The sequence below is a fragment of the Eucalyptus grandis genome, chromosome 8 (assembly GCF_016545825.1).
Source record: "Eucalyptus grandis isolate ANBG69807.140 chromosome 8, ASM1654582v1, whole genome shotgun sequence".
Lineage (NCBI taxonomy): Eukaryota > Viridiplantae > Streptophyta > Magnoliopsida > Myrtales > Myrtaceae > Eucalyptus > Eucalyptus grandis.
Window position 1 is genome coordinate 36709024 of NC_052619.1, and position 19218 is coordinate 36728241.

The 19218-nt window shown below is 41.5% G+C and overlaps 3 protein-coding genes across 3 annotated transcripts; all 3 read left to right on the forward strand.

The window, feature by feature from the left end:
* The first annotated feature begins 1124 nt into the window (after window positions 1-1124).
* On the forward strand, window positions 1125-4087 carry LOC104417098 (UDP-glycosyltransferase 83A1-like). The gene is made up of 2 exons (XM_010028416.3): window positions 1125-1748; window positions 1909-4087. The coding sequence occupies exons 1-2, from the start codon at window positions 1256-1258 to the stop codon at window positions 2790-2792; spliced, it is 1377 nt and encodes a 458-aa protein (XP_010026718.1). The 5' UTR covers window positions 1125-1255; the 3' UTR covers window positions 2793-4087.
* Window positions 4088-5103: 1016 nt separating this feature from the next.
* On the forward strand, window positions 5104-7066 carry LOC104417099 (UDP-glycosyltransferase 83A1-like). The gene is made up of 2 exons (XM_010028417.3): window positions 5104-5750; window positions 5936-7066. The coding sequence occupies exons 1-2, from the start codon at window positions 5258-5260 to the stop codon at window positions 6817-6819; spliced, it is 1377 nt and encodes a 458-aa protein (XP_010026719.1). The 5' UTR covers window positions 5104-5257; the 3' UTR covers window positions 6820-7066.
* Window positions 7067-11865: 4799 nt separating this feature from the next.
* Window positions 11866-13412, forward strand: LOC108954901 (F-box/kelch-repeat protein At3g23880-like). The gene has a single exon (XM_018861581.2). It carries the CDS (start codon window positions 11955-11957, stop codon window positions 12576-12578), a length of 624 nt encoding a protein of 207 aa, XP_018717126.2. The 5' UTR covers window positions 11866-11954; the 3' UTR covers window positions 12579-13412.
* The last annotated feature ends 5806 nt before the right edge of the window (window positions 13413-19218 follow it).

A 19218-nucleotide genomic window follows, 5' to 3' on the forward strand; every position in this document is an offset into this window, starting at 1 on the left:
CTAATAAGGGGAAATTCATAGCTATTTTTTCCAATGACATCTTCTTGTTTCTGGGAAATTGGAATGGCCAGTGCGTATTCAAATTACCCAAAGGATGAGTTAGTTTAATCCTCTTGCATTCATGACATTTTATTGAGAATATATCTTAAATTTGAGCATGTTGAGAAAACCTGGTCTGAGTGGACATGCAAAATCCAAGTAAGGCTTGTGATTTGACCTCCAACATTAGAGTTGGATTCCTAGTTTGAATAGGCTATAAGGAGTTATACTATTTTGGATCCTAATATTATAAAGAGGTGAGTTTTTGGTTTCAACACATCAGTGCATAGAGGAGCTTTCGGCCCTAACAATTTAATCGTGCGACTCGTGACTTACACCATGAAGACAATAAATCGCTTGATAAGATTTGTGAATTGCATTGAAAAATTATTTTATCATCAATTGCATGAGCTAAATACCGAGTACCTCGTTGGATGTGTGATTGGATGCTGGAAACAGCAATTGTGTCACTTGAGTATAGTTGAAATATCCATTGTATATTTCGTTCTATAGTGAAATTATGTGGTGCTCTACTTGTGGAGTAGGTCTCATTGACTGAATCCCGTAAACCTAGTGTCAAATTCATTTCCTTGTTCAATATATTTATAGTTTCATCACTTCTCCTTTGCAACAATACTGAGATTGTGTAAACATAAGTATAACAACTCGCTTCATATTCAAGTTTAAAAAAATCCAATCCAAAAAGAATATCCGTATCAATGGCAAAATCCACTATGAACTTGATATACAACGGAGGATGTACTCTCTCAAGTGTCGCACCAGAATGGAAATTACATGAAATGACTCGTGTGGACGAGATAAACGGAACCACAAGTGAAGACCTAGCACCCAGCGTGCTTTGTACGTACGTAGCATTTTTTTCAACACGTTTGCTTTCAATGGAAGACGACAACTTTATCTTCTCAATAAAAAGGACAACCCAAAACTTATGCACAGTTCCCATAAGATTTCATTCTTGAACAAAAATACATTTTTTGATTTATTTCATCTGTTCCATGAGAGCGTCAATTTGTTGATAACAAAATGCAGACGTGAAAAAAACAAACCTGCGTAGACGGACAAAGATAACTCTACAGAAAGCCAAGTACCAAAGTCCCCGAGAGTCACTTCATAACGAGACAATTACAATCGAATCTGAGCTTTAAGAAGCCAGTAGAAAGCGTGCGAAGGAACTGTCCCTCATTTGGTGTCAACAATGGCAAAGCTAAAACATGTCCTATGTATACCATTTCCTGCACAAGGTCATGTCACCCCTCTCCTGAAACTGTCCCAGTGTATTGCTAATCATGGCATCAAGGTTACCGTTGTGAACACCGAGTCTGTTCATGCGCAAGTAATGGCCGCAAACCAACCAGATGATGGATCGAATCGGATTAATTTCGTTGCATTTCCAGATGGGCTTGAGACTGATGAGGAGCGCAAGGACTGGGCGAAGCTGCTGGAGAGCATATCAAGAGTGATGCCGGGTCATTTGCAGGAGTTGATTGAGAAAGTGAAGCAGCAGTCAAAGGGCAATGAAGATAAGCAGATCAGCTTTGTAATGGTGGACCTGATTGCCGGATGGGCACTGGAAGTTGCCGAAAGGATGGGAATTAAGCGAGCTGGATTTTGGGCCGCCTCAGTTTCGGCTCTGGCCTTGACACTTCATATTCCAAAGCTGATTGAGGGTGGAGTCATAGACAACGAGGGTAAGGGGCCAGAGCTAGAACCTTAACAGTCAAATCTTGGGAAGCCTTAATGTGTGATGTACTCTGTCTCTCTCAATTGGTTTATTGGCAGGGGGCACATTAAAGAATCATGCAAGGTAGTCTAAAAGATAATCTAATTTCACCTCAAAATTTCATGCAGGCATTGCTCTGAAGAGTGATGTGATCCCGATATCGAAGGACCTTCCCTCATATAAGAGCGATGACCTCACCTGGAGTTTCCCTGAAGACCTGACGGTGCAGAAAGTATTTTTCAAATGGATGTTGGCCATCGTCCATAACAGCACACATTCAACCTCATATCTTTGCAATTCGTTCCATGAACTTGAGGCATCGACTTGTGGAATTACTCCTGGAGTTCTCCCGGTTGGTCCATTGTTAGCAAGCACCCGATTACTCCATCAAAGAGGAAGCCTGTGGAATGAGGATTCGACTTGCTCGAACTGGCTGGACCAGCATCCTCCCCAGTCAGTCATCTATGTAGCCTTTGGAAGCACAACAATCTTCAGCCCGGAGCAATTCTATGAGCTTGCCCATGGCCTCGAGCAGATCGGCCGACCATTCCTGTGGGTTGTACGCCCAGACATGACTGACGTGCCAGTCAACAAGTTCCATGGCACGTTCCTCCAAAGGGTGAAGAATCATGGGAAGGTGGTCCAATGGGCACCACAAGAGGAGGTCCTAGCACGCCCTTCAGTGGCATGCTTCTTCACTCACTGTGGGTGGAATTCTACAATGGAAGGCCTGAGCAATGGGGTCCCACTTCTATGCAGGCCCTACTTTGCAGATCAGCGCCTGAACAGGAGCTTCATATGTGATGTGTGGAGGGTGGGTCTAGGAGTGGATGCCGATGAAAATGGAGTGATAACCAGGCATGAAGTGAGGACAAAGATACTAGCAGTTCTTGGGAGTGATGAGATAAAGGCAAATTGTCAGAGGATGAAGGAGATGGCCAGGAAGAGTGTGAGTGAAGGAGGGTCATCCTTGAAGAATCTGGAGAGCTTAATTGAACTCATAAAGGCTTGAGGGTTTTTATTTGTTGCTCCTGTTACAGTGCCTAAGAAAGAACTCTGTTTTACTCTTCTTCAAATTGTTGTCCTCAGGATAGCTGATCTTCTGGTCCTCAGTCAAGTACGGGCGAATCATGACAAAGTTCTCGATTTTGTAGGTAATGATTGATGACAACTTAATTCGCAATTCAGGATAAGCAAATGGTATGTTAAGGCTCATAAAAGCAGTTTCATCAACAGGGACATGATCATAAAAAAGCCGCCGAGGTCTGGTTTCTCTAAATGGAACAAGACTAAATTATTTAGAGACTAAATTATGTTCATTTTCTTAATGGATGCGTGATCAACTGCTTCAACTGTTAGCCTCTGTATAAATTTCCTCCAATTTGCTGGATACTCTCCATTAAGAAAAGCGAAGATTTCTGTTTTATCTCCTCGGCCAACTGATTTGAGAAGAGATCTTCCTGGAGTCATGGGAGCTGCGCTATGTCCACTACTTGTGGACGAATTCCTCATCTCCCACACTGAGAAGACATTCCACCTCCTCTGCCCCCAAGACTTGCTTGATGATATGCGCACTAAGAAGAGGACTCGATGTGCTCCGACTGTGGATTTTGCCTCACCAATCTGTCTTGGGGAACTACAAGATATCAATCCACTGTCACAACGAACAGGCAATTGAACAGCAACGCTGCCATATGTAGGGTCTTGATGCAGCGTAGAGTCACTAAGCCTCCTCCTGGGATGATCATCTACTTCTGCTCAAATTCAATGCTCATGGCCTGGCCATCTTGCATCTTTCCCCTTCATGACCTGTTCAGCTTCAGTTTTGGGCTTTCTTACACCACCATTATATGGTCAAGACTCACCTGAGCCAGTTCTTCTGCCAATGGCTCCACAATGAACCATTGAGTCTCCTCTGGTTGGCTTCGTATCCACTTCTATAGTGCTTGTGCTTCAACATGCTGCCTCTCGCTCTGCAACTTTTTGTGAACCTAGGTAGACCTCCTTCTGGGTAGAAGAGGTTTTGGTACTAGGTTCACTAGTTATATGCGTTCCGTAATTGCCTTGAGCACCATTTGAATTTCTTTTCTCACGACCTTTTCCTTTTCTTGCTCTCTCAAAGTAGGCTGTATAAGGAACCTATCTCCATTTTCCCAGTTTCCAAATGTTGGGAACTGTGAGCGCTGTTGCTACGTTATCCAACAACAGAGTTGAAAACGACCAAGCAAAATGACTGTAGCCCATCTTCTCCCATGGTTCCAAGTAATCTCCTTGGCTATCCAAATCAGACCCCTGACTGAGCCCAAGTTCCATCACGGGAAGATGCAGCTAAAAGAGAAAACTGCACAAAGATTAGCAATTGCAAAAACAAAATCAGTACCTTGTTGTGCCAAACCCAAGTGGAAGGGTGGTCCCGTTGATTCGGAAGGAGCTAGGTTCCGACAAGTGATTAGGAGTCTAACTTGAGGATGTTGCCAAACAAAATCATTCCTCAATTATTTTTAAACCTAATGAACATCATCAACATCTTTACATGAGACTACTGATAATTGTGGGGCTAATAATTCACGAAGTCAGAACGGCTTGAGGATGTAGCTCAATTGCTACCAAAATACTAAATTGATTGCTTTAGTAATGGGTTTCGTGTGGATCTTGCTCAGCAAATTTGACGACCCGGTTGAGGTTAGTTGACGCATTAGCCACATGAAATACTTGCTCATTGCTGGTCAATGTTACTTACATTTATGGTCCATGGAATTATTCATCTTTCACAAAATGTTTGTACTCGTTTGTGGAATTTGTGGTTCATCTTTAACATTTCCTAAAGTGTGGACTTCCAACTTTTCCAAACCTAATGACTATATGTGGCCGCATTCTTCAATTATCTTTAAATCTAATGAACATCATCAACTCGACAATTGTGGAGCTAATAGCTCACAAAGTCGGGACCACTTAAGGATGTAGCTCAATTGCTGCCAAAATATTTAATTGATTGCTTTAGTAATGGGTTCCGTGTGGGATCTTGCTCGTTACTGGTCAATGTTGCTTACATTTATGGTGCATGGAATTATTTATCTATCACGTGATTTTTGTACTCATTTGTAGAATTTCTGGTTCATCTTTATCATTTCTTAGAGAGTGGACTTCCAGCTATTCCAAACGTAATGACTATATGTGGTCCCATTCCTCGATTATTTTAAAACCGAATGAACATCATCAACATCTTTAGTGGGGCTATCGACGATTGTGGGGCTGATAGCTCACGAAGTCAGAACGACATAAGGATGTAGTTTAATTGCTGCCAAAATACTAAATTGATTGCTTTAGTAAAGAGTTCCGTGTGGATCTCGCTCAACAGAAAGCCTAGTACCAAAGTCCCTCAGAGTCACTTCATAACGAGACAATTACAGTCGAATCTGAGCTTTAGGAAGCCAGTAGAAAGCGTGCGAAGGAACTGTCCCTCATTTGTTGTCAACAATGGCAGAGCTAAAACATGTCCTATGTATACCATTTCCTTTACAAGGTCATGTCACTCCTCTCCTGAAACTGTCCCACTGTATTGCTGATCATGGCATCAAGGTTACCGTTGTGAACACCGAGTCTGTTCATGCGCAAGTGATGGCCGCAAACCAGCTAGATGATGGATCGAATCCGATTGATTTCGTTGCATTTCCAGATGGGCTCGAGACTGACGAGGAGCGCAAGGACTGGGCGAAGCTGGTGGAGAGCATATCAAGAGTGATGCCAGGTTATTTGCAGGAGTTCATTGAGAAAGTGAAGCAGCAGTCAAAGGGCAACGAAGATGAGCAGATCAACTTTGTAATTGCAGACCTTACTGCCGGATGGGCACTGGAAGTTGCCGAAAGGATGGGTATCAAGCGAGCTGGATTTTGGCCCGCCTCAGTTTCGTCTCTGGCCTTGATACTTCATATTCGAAAGCTGATTGAGGGTGGAGTCATAGACAACGAGGGTAAGGACCCAGAGCCAGAACCCATGAACAGTCAAATCTAGAGAAGCCTTAATATGTGTTCTCTCTCTCTCTCTCGATTGCTTTACTGGCAGGGGGCACATTAAAGAATCATGCAATTAGCTTATGTGCTTGTAGGAACAGGTAGTCTAAAAGATAATCTAATTTCGCCTAAAAAATTCATGCAGGCATTGCTCTGAAGAATGATGCGATCTCAATATCGAAGGACCTTCCCTCATATAAGAGCGATGACCTCACCTGGACTTTCCCTGAAGACCTGACGGTGCAGAAAGTATTATTCAAATGGGCGTCGACCATCGTCCATCACAGCACATATTCAACCTCATATCTTTGCAATTCGTTCCATGAACTTGAGGCATCGGCTTGTGGAATTATTCCCGGAGTTCTCCCAGTTGGTCCATTATTAGCAAGCACCCGATTACTCCATCGCAGAGGAAGCCTGTGGAACGAGGATTCGACTTGCTCGAACTGGCTGGACCAGCATCCACCCCGGTCCGTCATCTATGTAGCCTTTGGAAGCACAACAATCTTCAGCCCGGAACAATTCTATGAGCTTGCCCACGGCCTCGAGCAGATCGGCCGACCGTTCCTGTGGGTTGTACGCCCAGACATGACTGATGCGCCAGTCAACAAGTTCCACGACACGTTCCTCCAAAGGGTGAGGAATCATGGGAAGGTGATCCAGTGGGCACCACAAGAGGAGGTCCTAGCACACCCTTCGGTGGCATGCTTCTTCACTCACTGTGGGTGGAATTCTACACTGGAAGGCCTGAGCAATGGGGTCCCACTTCTTTGCAGGCCCTACTTTACAGATCAGCGCCTGAACAGGAGCTTCATATGTGATGTGTGGAGGGTGGGTCTAGGAGTGGATGCCGATGAAAATGGAGTGATAACCAGGCATGAAGTGAGGACAAAGATACAAGCAGTTCTTGGGAGTGATGAGATAAAGGCAAATTGTCAGAGGATGAAGGAGATGGCCAGGAAGAGTGTGAGTGAAGGAGGGTCATCTTTGAAGAATCTGGAGAGCTTCATTGAACTCATAAAGGCTTGAGGGTTTTTTTTTTTTTTTTTTTGGCTCCTGTTACAGTGCCTACGATAGAACCCTGTTCTTCAAATCGTTGTCCTCAGGATAGCTGATCTTCTGGTTCTTGTCAGAGTTTGAGGAATAGGCCAAGAAGGTGAAGAACGACTTATAATTTATGTATATCAGTCGTATATTTTACATTGTACAAGCTCCTATTTATAGTACAATGAATGTCTAACTGTGGAAAAACTAAATGAAGATACATTGAATCAAATCCAATCTTGGATTGATATAATCTATCAATTATAATCACCCGCAATCCTAGATTGAAATCATCACAACCTTCTCGATCCGATCACGATTTCAAGTCCGATCCTGGCATATCTCCAACAGTTCTCAGTTAAGTACAAGCGAATCATGACAAAGTTCTTGGTTTTGTCGGTAATGATTGATGACAACTTAATTCGCAATTCAGGATAAGTAAATGGGTGGGTTAAGGCTCATAAAAGCAGTTTCATCAATGGATTCCGGAACAGGAAAGTGGAAGAAATTCTGATATGGAGTTCTAATACACGTGACTCGTGATCATTGACACCACAGGAACCAAGCTTTATCTTTTTCCATCAAGTATCTCAATCTCAGTTTGGCTCGATGTGAGGTCTCACAAGATTACCGGACGGAAATTGCCGATTTGGCACTAATATCGTTAGCTAGCTGTTAGATCTCTGAATTGGCGCCCGACCATCAATGCAGCATCAGCAAAAGCGCCATATCAACTCTCCTAACGGTTCTTTTTTAAAATGAATTCTTTCTGGCGAAAAAAAAAAAGAGGAAATGCAATCACTCTGCTATTACCATCTAGAGAACGCCACACCGGCTGGAATCCAAGGGCCAATACCCACCACAAGAGAAATTGCCAGCTCCAGCTATGTCAGAAGGACCAGCACCATGAAATCTGGAAACGACTGGGACAGGAAGCATCCCACCAGAGAAAGGCAAGGAAGAAGCAGGAATCAAACGACGGGCTCTTCGACCAAAAAAAAAAAAAACGACGGGCTCAAGCGGCTCCTAAGTTGCGTATCCACTCAACTTGGCGATCAGCACAGCCTTTTGCTTAGTTAACTGGCGGTTAATCAATTCTATGCTATGTGCCTTCACATAGTGATCGAGCGATGGTCCACAGGCTTCTTAGCCTCAAAAGATGTACCCTGATAGCCCAACCTGCTGCATCTTCCCCTATGTTGGGATATATGATGGTTCATTAAGATAGAGCGGTAGTTCATAGTTCTTTGATGCATGATGATCATGATATATATCTCAGGGAATTATTTACCCCCATTGCTGTTGTTGCTAATTTTAAAACAAATATACCTTCAATATATACATCAAAGCCACATAGAAATGAGCTTAGCAATCACTCAATTTCTCTCTTGGAATTTTACCTTGAATATTTGTTAAAATTTTGTGTAAAAAGAGGAATTTTGTGAAGAAAAGAGAGTAATGAAGAAGAGAAGGTTGTTGTTATTGAATAGTTATGTTGAATAATGTATGATTTGGCTGCATTTATAGACAAACAAGCAACACATCTATTGAGAATAGGTACTTTATCCCACCGTCAGCATCTTTCATGATCAATCATCACTTCTCTTCATGTCCACAATCACTACTTTTCGTATCCAATAATCACATTTTTTTCATTCAAAAAAACTATTTCTAACACCCTAGCCATCATGAATATCATAGGGAGCTATCTAAAGCAAGCCGCATAATCTATGCCCTCAAAATCTTAAGAGACCTAGAATGCCAACCAAAAGCTCCGGTGGAGGGGGACCTTTTGTCCACGAAAGTATCTCTAGGAGGGGCAACAAGAACCCGTGACGCATCTCCTCTGGTAGAAAGGTAGCACTCGCTCATGAGAATTTCACTGGAATATAACCCTCCGGAAGCGACCCTCATCGTGCTCAACCATCGCAAATCATCATTATGGGTCTCCTCCACAACATTGGATGGAGGCCGCCAGACCTGTAGGAAGGGATGAGACGACAAGTATCCATACAAATAAGATGTTAAAAGGAAAATAAAAGACCAAACAAACTTACATGCTTGAGAGGAATCAACCCCAACTGCAAATGGACCTCGAAGACAGAAGCAAACTGGATGGGGATAACTCGTGAACCGAGGGAAAGTTTTGCCATCAAGCTGTGGCTTTGGAACAAAGCTCGGCAGGTACTCAATTGATCAAATAAAGAGAAACTGCCAAAGACGATAGAACAATCAGCATCATAATGATGTTGCCACGTGGTGCATCCCAGAGAGAAAAGAAGAAAAACCAGCTGCGCCCCAAACACACTTAGAGAGTGCGTTAATGTTCTCTAGCATCCTCACATTCTCCTCAGAAATAGTGCGTTGATGACTCGCAAAAAGGGTCTCAGACAATAAACATAGAAAGAAATGTCACAATACGTGATTATCCAATGCTCATGTCTCATCGTGAGTGGAGCTTAAGATTATCGAGTGAAAAGTGAGTGAGAAGAAGGAATGAATATAATTTGTCTATGAAAGTGACGTTAGGATGATTGGTGCTAGGAGTTCTAGTATAAAAATATTATATCTCTTTGGAACTCTGAAGGCGGGGTTGACCTTTCATACACAAACTAGTCAAAAGCTAATGCCGCTCTCCTAATGAGGTCATGATAGGCTGAAACTAATTATTGTGCCTAAAGCATTTTGTGTGCCTCACTCGATGGATTAGATACCCGAACTAAGCTTGGTGTGATATAATCTGATATGAAGATGCTATTCATCATACTGTTCTTATGAACAAGTATAGAAGAAAGGCTGGTTTGCTATTCTTTGGCTCACTAGGCGCCATACAGGCTATTCCGCACCCAAGGATCAACCGCCCACGACACGAGCATCTGTAATTCTGATGGAACTCCATATCTAAATGGGGATTGACCTTCTACTTGTCTTCCAAAATAAAGTAATGATGGCCATTTTTTATGCACATAAGCTTCAAGACAACCTCCTTCATACTACCTCCAAGAGGAATCCCCAATATACCAAACCAACCAAGAGGAGTGGGCCCTAGGGCCAACTTCTAGATGAGCGAAGCGTGACCATATTCATGTGGAAAAACCACATTTCAAGGGAGCTCTTGCCAAAGGACCATGGGACAACCTCTAGGAAAGGACTGAAGCCTATCTTATCCAATAGCTTCGAGTAATCTCCTTTGCTTACCAAAATCATATCGTTGACTCAACCCAAGCGCCATCATGGGAAGATGGAATTCTAGATACTTGGAGTATCAAACCTTGGCAAGAGGGGACACTTAAATGCCAAAAATTAGGAAAATGACACTTGAGTACCAAAATTGAAGCAAAAATTGATCAATTAAGTACCAACGGCAAAAAAATTCAACCAAATTTCATACTTGGCGTTTTTTGGCGAAACAAGTGCAAAATGACATCATTTTGCATGTTGACATGGTTAGACAAGTGCAAAAACAACACTGTTTTGTTGACATGACTAGATAATTGATATAAATATTAGTTAAATTAAATGTAAGACTATATATATTTTATTTATTAAGAGAGAGAGAGAGAGAGAGAGAGAGAGAGAGGAAGAAGATGAAGATTGCAGGCGGCGAGGGCTCAGCCCTCACCGCCACCTCCCTACCGTAACTACGAAGGGCTGGCAATGGTGGGGGGAGAGTTGGCAAGGGCCTGCAAGCCCTCATCCAGATCTGGGACAAAGGTCATGACAATGGGCGACGGTCGATGACCCTCACCGAATCTGGGGAAGGGTCGCAACGTTCGCCCCAGATTTGGGCGAGGGCCTAGCCCTCACTGCCAATTGGCCAGGGTTGCCAATTTCTACCCAAGGCTTTGCAAACCTACCCAACCCTCCCCCTACCATCACTAACCCTTCCTAGCGATGACAGGGAGACGACAATGAGGGATGAGCTCTTAGCTGCTAGCAATCTTCATCTTCTTCCTAAATTTAATTTTAAATTTAATTTAATTAATATTTATATTAAAATCCAAATCCATGCCAAAACAACGTCGTCTTGGAACTTCTTTATTGAGTCAGCTCTTCGATGAGTCACGTAGGTGAGCAATATTAATAAAAAAAAATTGCCATGTATGATTTTCGACGGGGTTCACAAACCTAGCACTCAAGTATCCCATTTTTCAAAAAAATGTCATTTTCCTAAATTTTGATACTTAAATGTCCCCTCATGACAAGTTTTGATATTTGGGCTATTCTTTTACTTTGGAAGATGTGGCCAAAAGAGAAATCTACAAGAATATTAGAAAGTGAGTGCAAAAACAAAAATTAGCACCTACTTGTGCCAACCTTAATTGGATGTATAGACTTTGGGAGCTCTTATGCCATGTTGGAAATTTGGATTGTGTGGAAGCATAGTTTTGATATCGATAGTTTTTGGTTTAATGTAATGGGCAAATGTACATGTGTGTAGGATATATTTGGTAGAGGATGGAGAAAAAGACAAGACATAGTTTTAAGGGGTACTGGCAATTGGATATAGTTATTTAGTTTTTATACAGAGCAGTATGATGTTGGGATGATGTTGGTGGATTTTCATTATATTTTGCACTCTTGCTTATACAAATGGGAGAAATCTTACTTATTTAAAGGATAAAAGTGTCAGGAGAAAAAAGTCTAACCTTTTGATGCACAACAAAAACACTTATCCAGGAATATGCATTGAATCACTGGCACACAATGCGCGAATCTATGACTTCTCAATGGTCCAAATACAATCACAAGGAAAATATTTCCATCCACGGCGTACATGTCAATTAACACGTGATCACGGTATTTGGGCAGCCTCGATCGTACCACCGGCCAAGGATTGACACGCGATCGTCACGTGCTCGCCTGCCTGCCGGACGGTGGTTTTTAGCACCGACCATAATCCGAGGATGTCAATTGGAACATGGCAATTCACTTCAAGGGTATTTTGAGGAAAAAGTCCAAATATGGAGGCCGATTTAGAAAAAGCTTCCAATTTAGGGGGCTTTTAAGAAATTTCTTACTCCGAACCTTGGCCCCGGAATCATCACCAAAATCCTCGATTAAGATTCGCTTGAGGAGATCCATGTGGTCGGAACAGGGGAGGTTGGAGAGAGGTAGCCATGTCGACTCTCAGCGAAGACGACGAAACCGAAATCCTCCTGCGGCTTCCCGTGAAATCTCTGCTCAGGTTCAAGTGCGTGTGCAAGCGATGGAACTCACTGATCTCCTCTCCCCAATTCGCCAAGACCCATCTTCAGATTTCCGCTTCTTCCCCAAGAATCCTCCTCGCCACCAACCCTCCTCTGTCCGTGAGCTGCGAATCACTCCATGATGATGATCGTGCTGGTCATGAAGGTATGCCTCTAACCCAGCTTCGGCCTCCGGTGGAAGCTCCCGACGGAGGTCGCCCCCGCATCGTCGGATACTGCAACGGTTTGGTCTGCTTAGAGTACGACGATCATCGGATCGTTGTCTTGTGGAACCCGGCAACAGGGGAGTCCAGAAACATCCCAAACGCTGGTTGCATGACCATTTGCGGACTTGGCTATGATCCCTCAACTGATGATTACAAAATATTGCGGCATAGTCGCCTTAGGGATGCATATGGGTTTCCGGTGGTATATAACGTGTTCGATGTTTTCGCGCTAAAGACTGGTTCGTGGAGGAGAGTCCATGACAAGCATGATGACCTTAAGTATTCCCGGACGTCGGGACCTATGCAGATGGTTTTCTTCATTGGCTAGTTGGGGGAAGAGATACTTGGGAACACAAGAAGATTGTTTCGTTCAGCATGAACACAGAGATGTTTGAGGATGCGTTGCTGCCTCTTCCAGAGGCCGATGAAGGCACTGAATTCAGGGTACTAGGAGTTATCGGTGAATGCCTTCTCTTATTTGAAAGCATGGCGAAGGTGGACATGATGGCATGGATAATGAGACACTATGATGGAAGATCGTCTTGGACAAAGTTGTGTAGTGTTGATCTCCCAAATCAGACATTAATCACTTATTGCTACATGAAGCCATTGTGCTCTACCAGAGCAGGGAAGGTAGCATTCAGTTTGATTGGTGGGACATGCTTATCTATGATCCTGAGAAATGTCATGACAAAGAGGTTCGTGGAGGAGGACATAATAGCCTTCACAGTGTACGTTGAGAGTTTAGTTTCACCTAATGGAGCAAAGCTGCAATCAATATAGGTCTGTGTTAGGGAGCCTATGGGGAAAAGTGACCTCACCGGCAATCATTCAGCATGTAAAGAAGGGAAACTTCATATAAGAAAGCCAATAGCCGTCTTATCAGGAAAAGGTACTGTCTATCTGTTTTAGTGTTTGTTTTAGATGGATAATAAAGCATGCCTTTGAAAGTTGGTTTATTCTTCTGGGCTAATTATAGTGAGTTTAAGTTTGGATCTTGTCCTGCGGAAGAAAAGCTTCCTAGAGGGCTAGTCATGAGTTGGATGCCGAGTTTGATGTATTGCGAAGTTAAGGGTGCCTGAATAACTACTTGTGGCACCTTGTTCTCTTCTTTGTGGGTTCTTTTCGGATTAGTACGTGTGTCTGTCTTTGGTTGGGATGACCGACGTTTTTCTTGGTTTACTTCTAACATCGTAACTCTTGATTCTGCTGATGACACCCAATGGCTGTGGATCCACCAAACAACATCAAGCTGTTAAGATTAGGCTCATAATCACAAGGAAAGAGAGAGTAAAAGGGAAAGAAAAATCGAGACATGAGATTTTGTCCTAGTTCACCTTAAACTACCTCTAGCAAAGGATTCCACTATAATTAGCACTTCATTTCTCTATTACATTCCTAAAGTATTAGAGAAAGAGATTATGTATACCTAGTAGCTATTTTTGGGCCCAAGGCCAAACTACCAATTAAATATGAGATCAAACTATAAAATATGAGACCCCCGTACCATCCTGTCAATGGGAATATGAACCACACCCCAACATAAGTATGACTCCATGAATTGGCAAGATGCACTTCAAGTAGAACTTATTTTCTCAAATATTCATCTCCTGCATCTATGTACAGCATGGGAACAAAAGCCTCAAAAGTCATCTTAGCAGTATCATAGATATCCTCCTTAGAAGGAAGTCTTTGACTTGGAGCTCCTTGGTTCTGAGTTTTAACGTTTAAGCAAGAGTATCATTAAATTCAGCAATGCTCACTACCTTTCATTTGGATGCGTATCCAATACTGTCCTCATTGTAATTGCCTTGGCGCCATGGACTGTCTATTTTGAAGAAGTTATTTGGATATAATCAGGTATAAGATCTTGGAGTGAGAAGCCAAACTAAATGAGCCGATGATAGGGCTCAAACGAGGAAGATTCGTTTAAAAATTTTGCCATGTTGGCAAGCAAAGGCTCTTAATCATGCTTCCACGGCTAAACAAATTATTTTGGTGTCGCCAATGCATTCTGGAAGGTACACCAGATACAGGCTGTAGCTTAAGAGGTTCGGTCAATTATGGCTGATTTTTCTCATCTGCTCCGAACTACCTAGACCCCTAGAAGTACATGGATGGTAAATCGACTTTTATCTCTAGGCAAGTGAATTCGGGAGATTCAGCAAGTGTTCTGTCTTTCGCTAGTTGCTGATCCGAATCATTGGATTGTGGTGTTGGAATGTAGCGATACTGTATTGCTTGAAAATTAAAGTCTCTTAACAATTTCAATGGAAGTGCTGGAATGTAGTGATACTGTATTCACAATTTTCCTCTTTCTAGCAACTCCACTATGTTTGCATATCCGCCAATTTTTTTTCATAAAACAAGACATGTGCCTGATGAAGTCGAGCCATTACATAGAAAAGTAGCATGGTTGCCTTTGAGCGGTTTGTGATCGACGAATGCAATGGTTGCTCTAGCAGCCGCAGTTTGCTCTAATTGCGGTTTTATGGCATTCAAAGGTTCTTTCCAAGATCCACTACAGTCACTCTAGTGCTCTGATGTTCCTAAAATGACAGCTAGCCTGAACAGAGGTTATTTTTTATGAACTCAAAGGCCTCGTTCCTCACCTAATCAGTTAGAGGAAGCAGCCAGCTGAATACGAACTCAGCTGTGTATTATCTCCATTATACACATGGAATGCATGAATAAAATACAAGGCAATGCAGAATTTGGCAAATGCTAAAAAACTTAATGAATGCATAACATTTGTTTTTCAGGCTAGAGGTGAGCATGGTTTCAAGGTAGATTTTGGAATTTGAAAGTGAGTCGGAACCTAAGTACTAGACCGATAGGAACCTATGTGGTTTTAGATTTAAATGTATGCAGGGTTGTTTCCAAAAATTAGAAAATGGGTTGTTTCCAAAAATTAGAAAATATGTTTCACTGGATGGGTTCTAGATTATAGGTTGGTGGAACTTGAAACTTAGAATCTGGGACCTAGAATCAAACAACTTTTTGTGCTTTTCTTTGTATCACAAGCAATTCTATAATATTCTATGATGTTCGATAATAAGTGTATAAACTGAAATCACTAGTTAGAATTTTCATTTTATGATTAAGACTTTTAATTTATTAATGTTTCATATTTTTTGTGAGTCTAAATATAAATTGTAGTCAATAGATTGTATTAGCAAATGGTAATTATTAAATATGTTGATTTACTACAATTGATCAATTAATAAGTTAGGTAGAATTTAGGTAGATCCTAAAATCTGTGATAGGGTAGGTTCTAGTTTTCAAGAAATGTGTGGTAGGTTCCGAGTTTAAAAAAATGAAAAACATCTTTCAATGGGTAAGTTCCAGGTTTAAGGAGGAACTTGAACAGAATCTGAAACCACTGCTCACCCCTACTTCAAGCCTCATGTTGTCGCTACATCGAATGCTCACTGGATAAAATAAACTACGCATACTATTTCCTCTCAGTACAGACAAATCCCGCCCAAGTTGTGCGAATTGATAAACAGGGTGTGGTGCATTTCTGAGCAGCTAAGATATCATTTTCCTCGCCATGGAAAGCGCAAACATCCTTGAGACTCCAACGTGGAGATAACGAAAGCAGAGTCAAGGAGACCATCATCCTAAATGGACACGTTCAATTGATTGAAAAATACAGAGCCCTAAAGCTAAATGAAGAGCCACTGTGAAAGCATCACATACTTCGGACCTTGGATCAGCACGCGAATACTGACCATTGAAATGAAGGGTCTCGGCTGTAGTCACTGGTGCTGTTCCAGCGGCGCCCTTCTTCTCCTCCACCGCACGATTGAATACATGCGTGTATCCATCAGCTGACGAAGGGTTTGTCTCGTCTCAATCTCCGAATTTAGGAATGGCTTTGCTGTTATAAGGCTGAGATAACAGAACACAAGAATCATAACCAACAGGTTCAAGCCACAGAGCAATAAAATACAGGAAAGTTTCCTACTTCTAGAGGCCTCAGCTAGATGTGGCCCTAAATTCTTTTGACATTTTCGAGCTTCCATGGAAGCAGAAGCTATTAAGTTCTACAAAAGTCGTGTATATCTTGCTTTCAAAACTTATACACGCTCGGACTATTGGAGACTTCCAAAATCCAGCTACCAAAAATGCTGTTTTTAAGAAAATACTGTGTCGTAGCAAATCAAGTCACATCCCGACTCTCTCGCTTTTTCTTTTTTTTTTAACCTTTCATGTTGACGGGGACACTATCATAAAAAAGCTACCGAGGTCTATGTTCATTTTCTTAATGGATGCGCGACCAACTGCTTCAACCGTTAGTCTCTTTATAACTTTTCCTCCAATTAGCCGGATACTCTCCATTAAGAAAAGCGAAGATTTCTGTTTTATCTCTTCGGGCAACTGATTTGAGAAGAGATCTTCCCGGAGTCATGGGAGCTGCGCTATGTCCGCTACTTTGTGGATGAATACCTCATCCCCCGCACTAAGAAGACATTCCCCACTCTCTCAACAAATTGCTCTGAAGGTTTCGGGTTGGAAAGAAACCGAGAGGGAAGAGATGCATGTCGTGGCTCCCATGCACGCATTCTTCTTCATGGTCGACACTTGGCGCTCGAGAATGGTTAACTTTTCCATGTCGTTAATTAGTCTAATAGTTTCAAACATCTTCTACTTAGTTTCGTTTCGAATCCACAAATAATTTTATCCTTTTGTAACTATACGAGTCCATGAGTTCACACAAATCGAATTGATGCATTAGTGTCTCAGCGCTAATCTATGATACAAACAAGAATTAATCTCGAGAAATTACTAAAGTTAGTGTTCGATAATAAAATTACAATCGCTTATAGGTTTTGAATAAAATTTCTAATTAAATCCATCATGACGGTAATCTATAAACTTAATCGAAAATTAAAGTGCTCGGGCCTAAATACTGTCTTTGGCCCATCGGGCTCATCCCACAACATTTCATGGCCCATTAGACTTAATTCACAATTTTAATGAACCCGACTCTTGGCCCGCTCCAAGCCAAGCCCAAGTCCATATCTTATCATTTGATTGATCAAGCCCGTGCTCAATATCTTCGTGCGGCCCATTAACTACTTAAGCCCATACTTTCCTCATGGCCCATCGGTCTTATCATCTAGCCCGCTTTAAAATAATCCAAGCCCATAACAATCCGATTACACTTATTGGATCGGTAAAATTTAGGATGTCACAGTTAGTGAGAGTCTACTTAAACAACAGGTCTTGGTGATCTTTACTTAGCCATTAACTAATTTCCACAAAAGATTGTCAAAGTTTGAAAATAACCTATTCACCCCCTCCCTTCTGGGTTGTATTGTTAGCCCCAACAATATGGAGCATTCGAGAAAAGCTTCATATGCTTTTTGATGAATATGTGACCTCTACGTTGAGAGATGATCGCTTTACATGTTCAATTAGTCGAGGTAATGTTTCAATTGAGAACATTGTTGAAAACATTAGGAACAATCTTGATGAGTATGATGCATTTGAAAGTGAATACTTTGACTCACAATCTAATAAGTCACAATTGGACTTGTATTTAGAGGAGAATAGGGTTGATAGAAAAATATCCCTTGATCTCAATATCCTTGATTATTGGAAAGCTCATTCGCATCAATATTTCGAGTTATCTCTCATGGCACGTGATAAATTAAACATTCCTATCACGTGATATATTGCACATTCATATCATTACCGTTGCCTCAAAGTCAGCCTTTAGTATTGGAGGACACATCCTAAATAATATATCATAGTTCCTTTCGCCTGAAAATGCAGAGGCTAAGCTGTGTACCAGAGATTGGTCACTTGGAGTTCCACCTTAGGAAGATTTCCATGACAAGTCTCTCATTATCAACTTTCAAGACTATTTGCATTAGGTACTTCTTTTATCTGTAAAGTTAATGACTAAATTCTCATGGGCATTGTTCTTTGTTGAAACTGGCATTTTGTTGATAATGAAGGTTGATCACTTGTCAAACTATGTATTAAGCCTTTACTCATTCATATTATTTACTACATGAATTGATTGATATGAATTGAGGAACTTGTTTTGTTTTTTGGGTTTTGTCAATTGTAAATCTATTTTTACCTGAAACTCTATCTTAGTCGCTAAAACCTTGTAAAGGTCAGTAGTCGTTGGACTCTTAAATGGATGTGAGATGGTTAATTTCTGAGAGAGCTGGGGATTTAGTTGTGCTTTGGATAATGATTGGCAAGAAGCGCCGATGGCGTCCTTGAGGATAATCCAATGGGAAAATTGAAAGTGTATGTAAAGAGTTTGATTGTTTGGGCTGACAAATTTTAGTTGACAATAGTTTATGTTTCTATATTTATATGCATGTGTTTCTAAGGTCTTATAACAAAAACCGTATTATATCATGGATAAGATTTATAGCTGCGTCGTGATATTGAGAAACTGGAGGAACTAATGATGGCACCGGAAATCTTCTATGTCATTAGCATGACTTTAGTTTTTCATGCGAATTGACCTTTGGATTGCAAGATTTTCAAATGTCTTCCTTTCCACAATCATCCTAGTCAATGTTTGATAATGGAGAGAGAGACATGGATCCATGTCTATGAAGAGTTCCCTTTGATTATTTTATGTTCCATAGTGCCCCGCCAAAACTGTAGTCTTAAATGATGCTAAATTATATGTGGCAGAATTCAAGACTGTTTCAATTGGTATTTTTGACCCCCATATTTGGTCTCTTTTGTCTCTAGATTCAGAGTAGCATGGTTAAAATGGTTTTTGTGCCGTTCTTGCAATGCTTGCAATGCTGTCGCCAAGGTTTTCATAGCAGCACCATTGCATTCGAATTCTAAATCTCTCTCAAAAAAAGCCAAAGAAAAGCCAAAAAGATAACAAGCAATCCAATTTTAACACTGACAACTATTCTCGTGCTTCTCCTTTTTGTTCTACTGGGGTTTTTGTTCCTTTAAGTCAAATCTTCAAATTT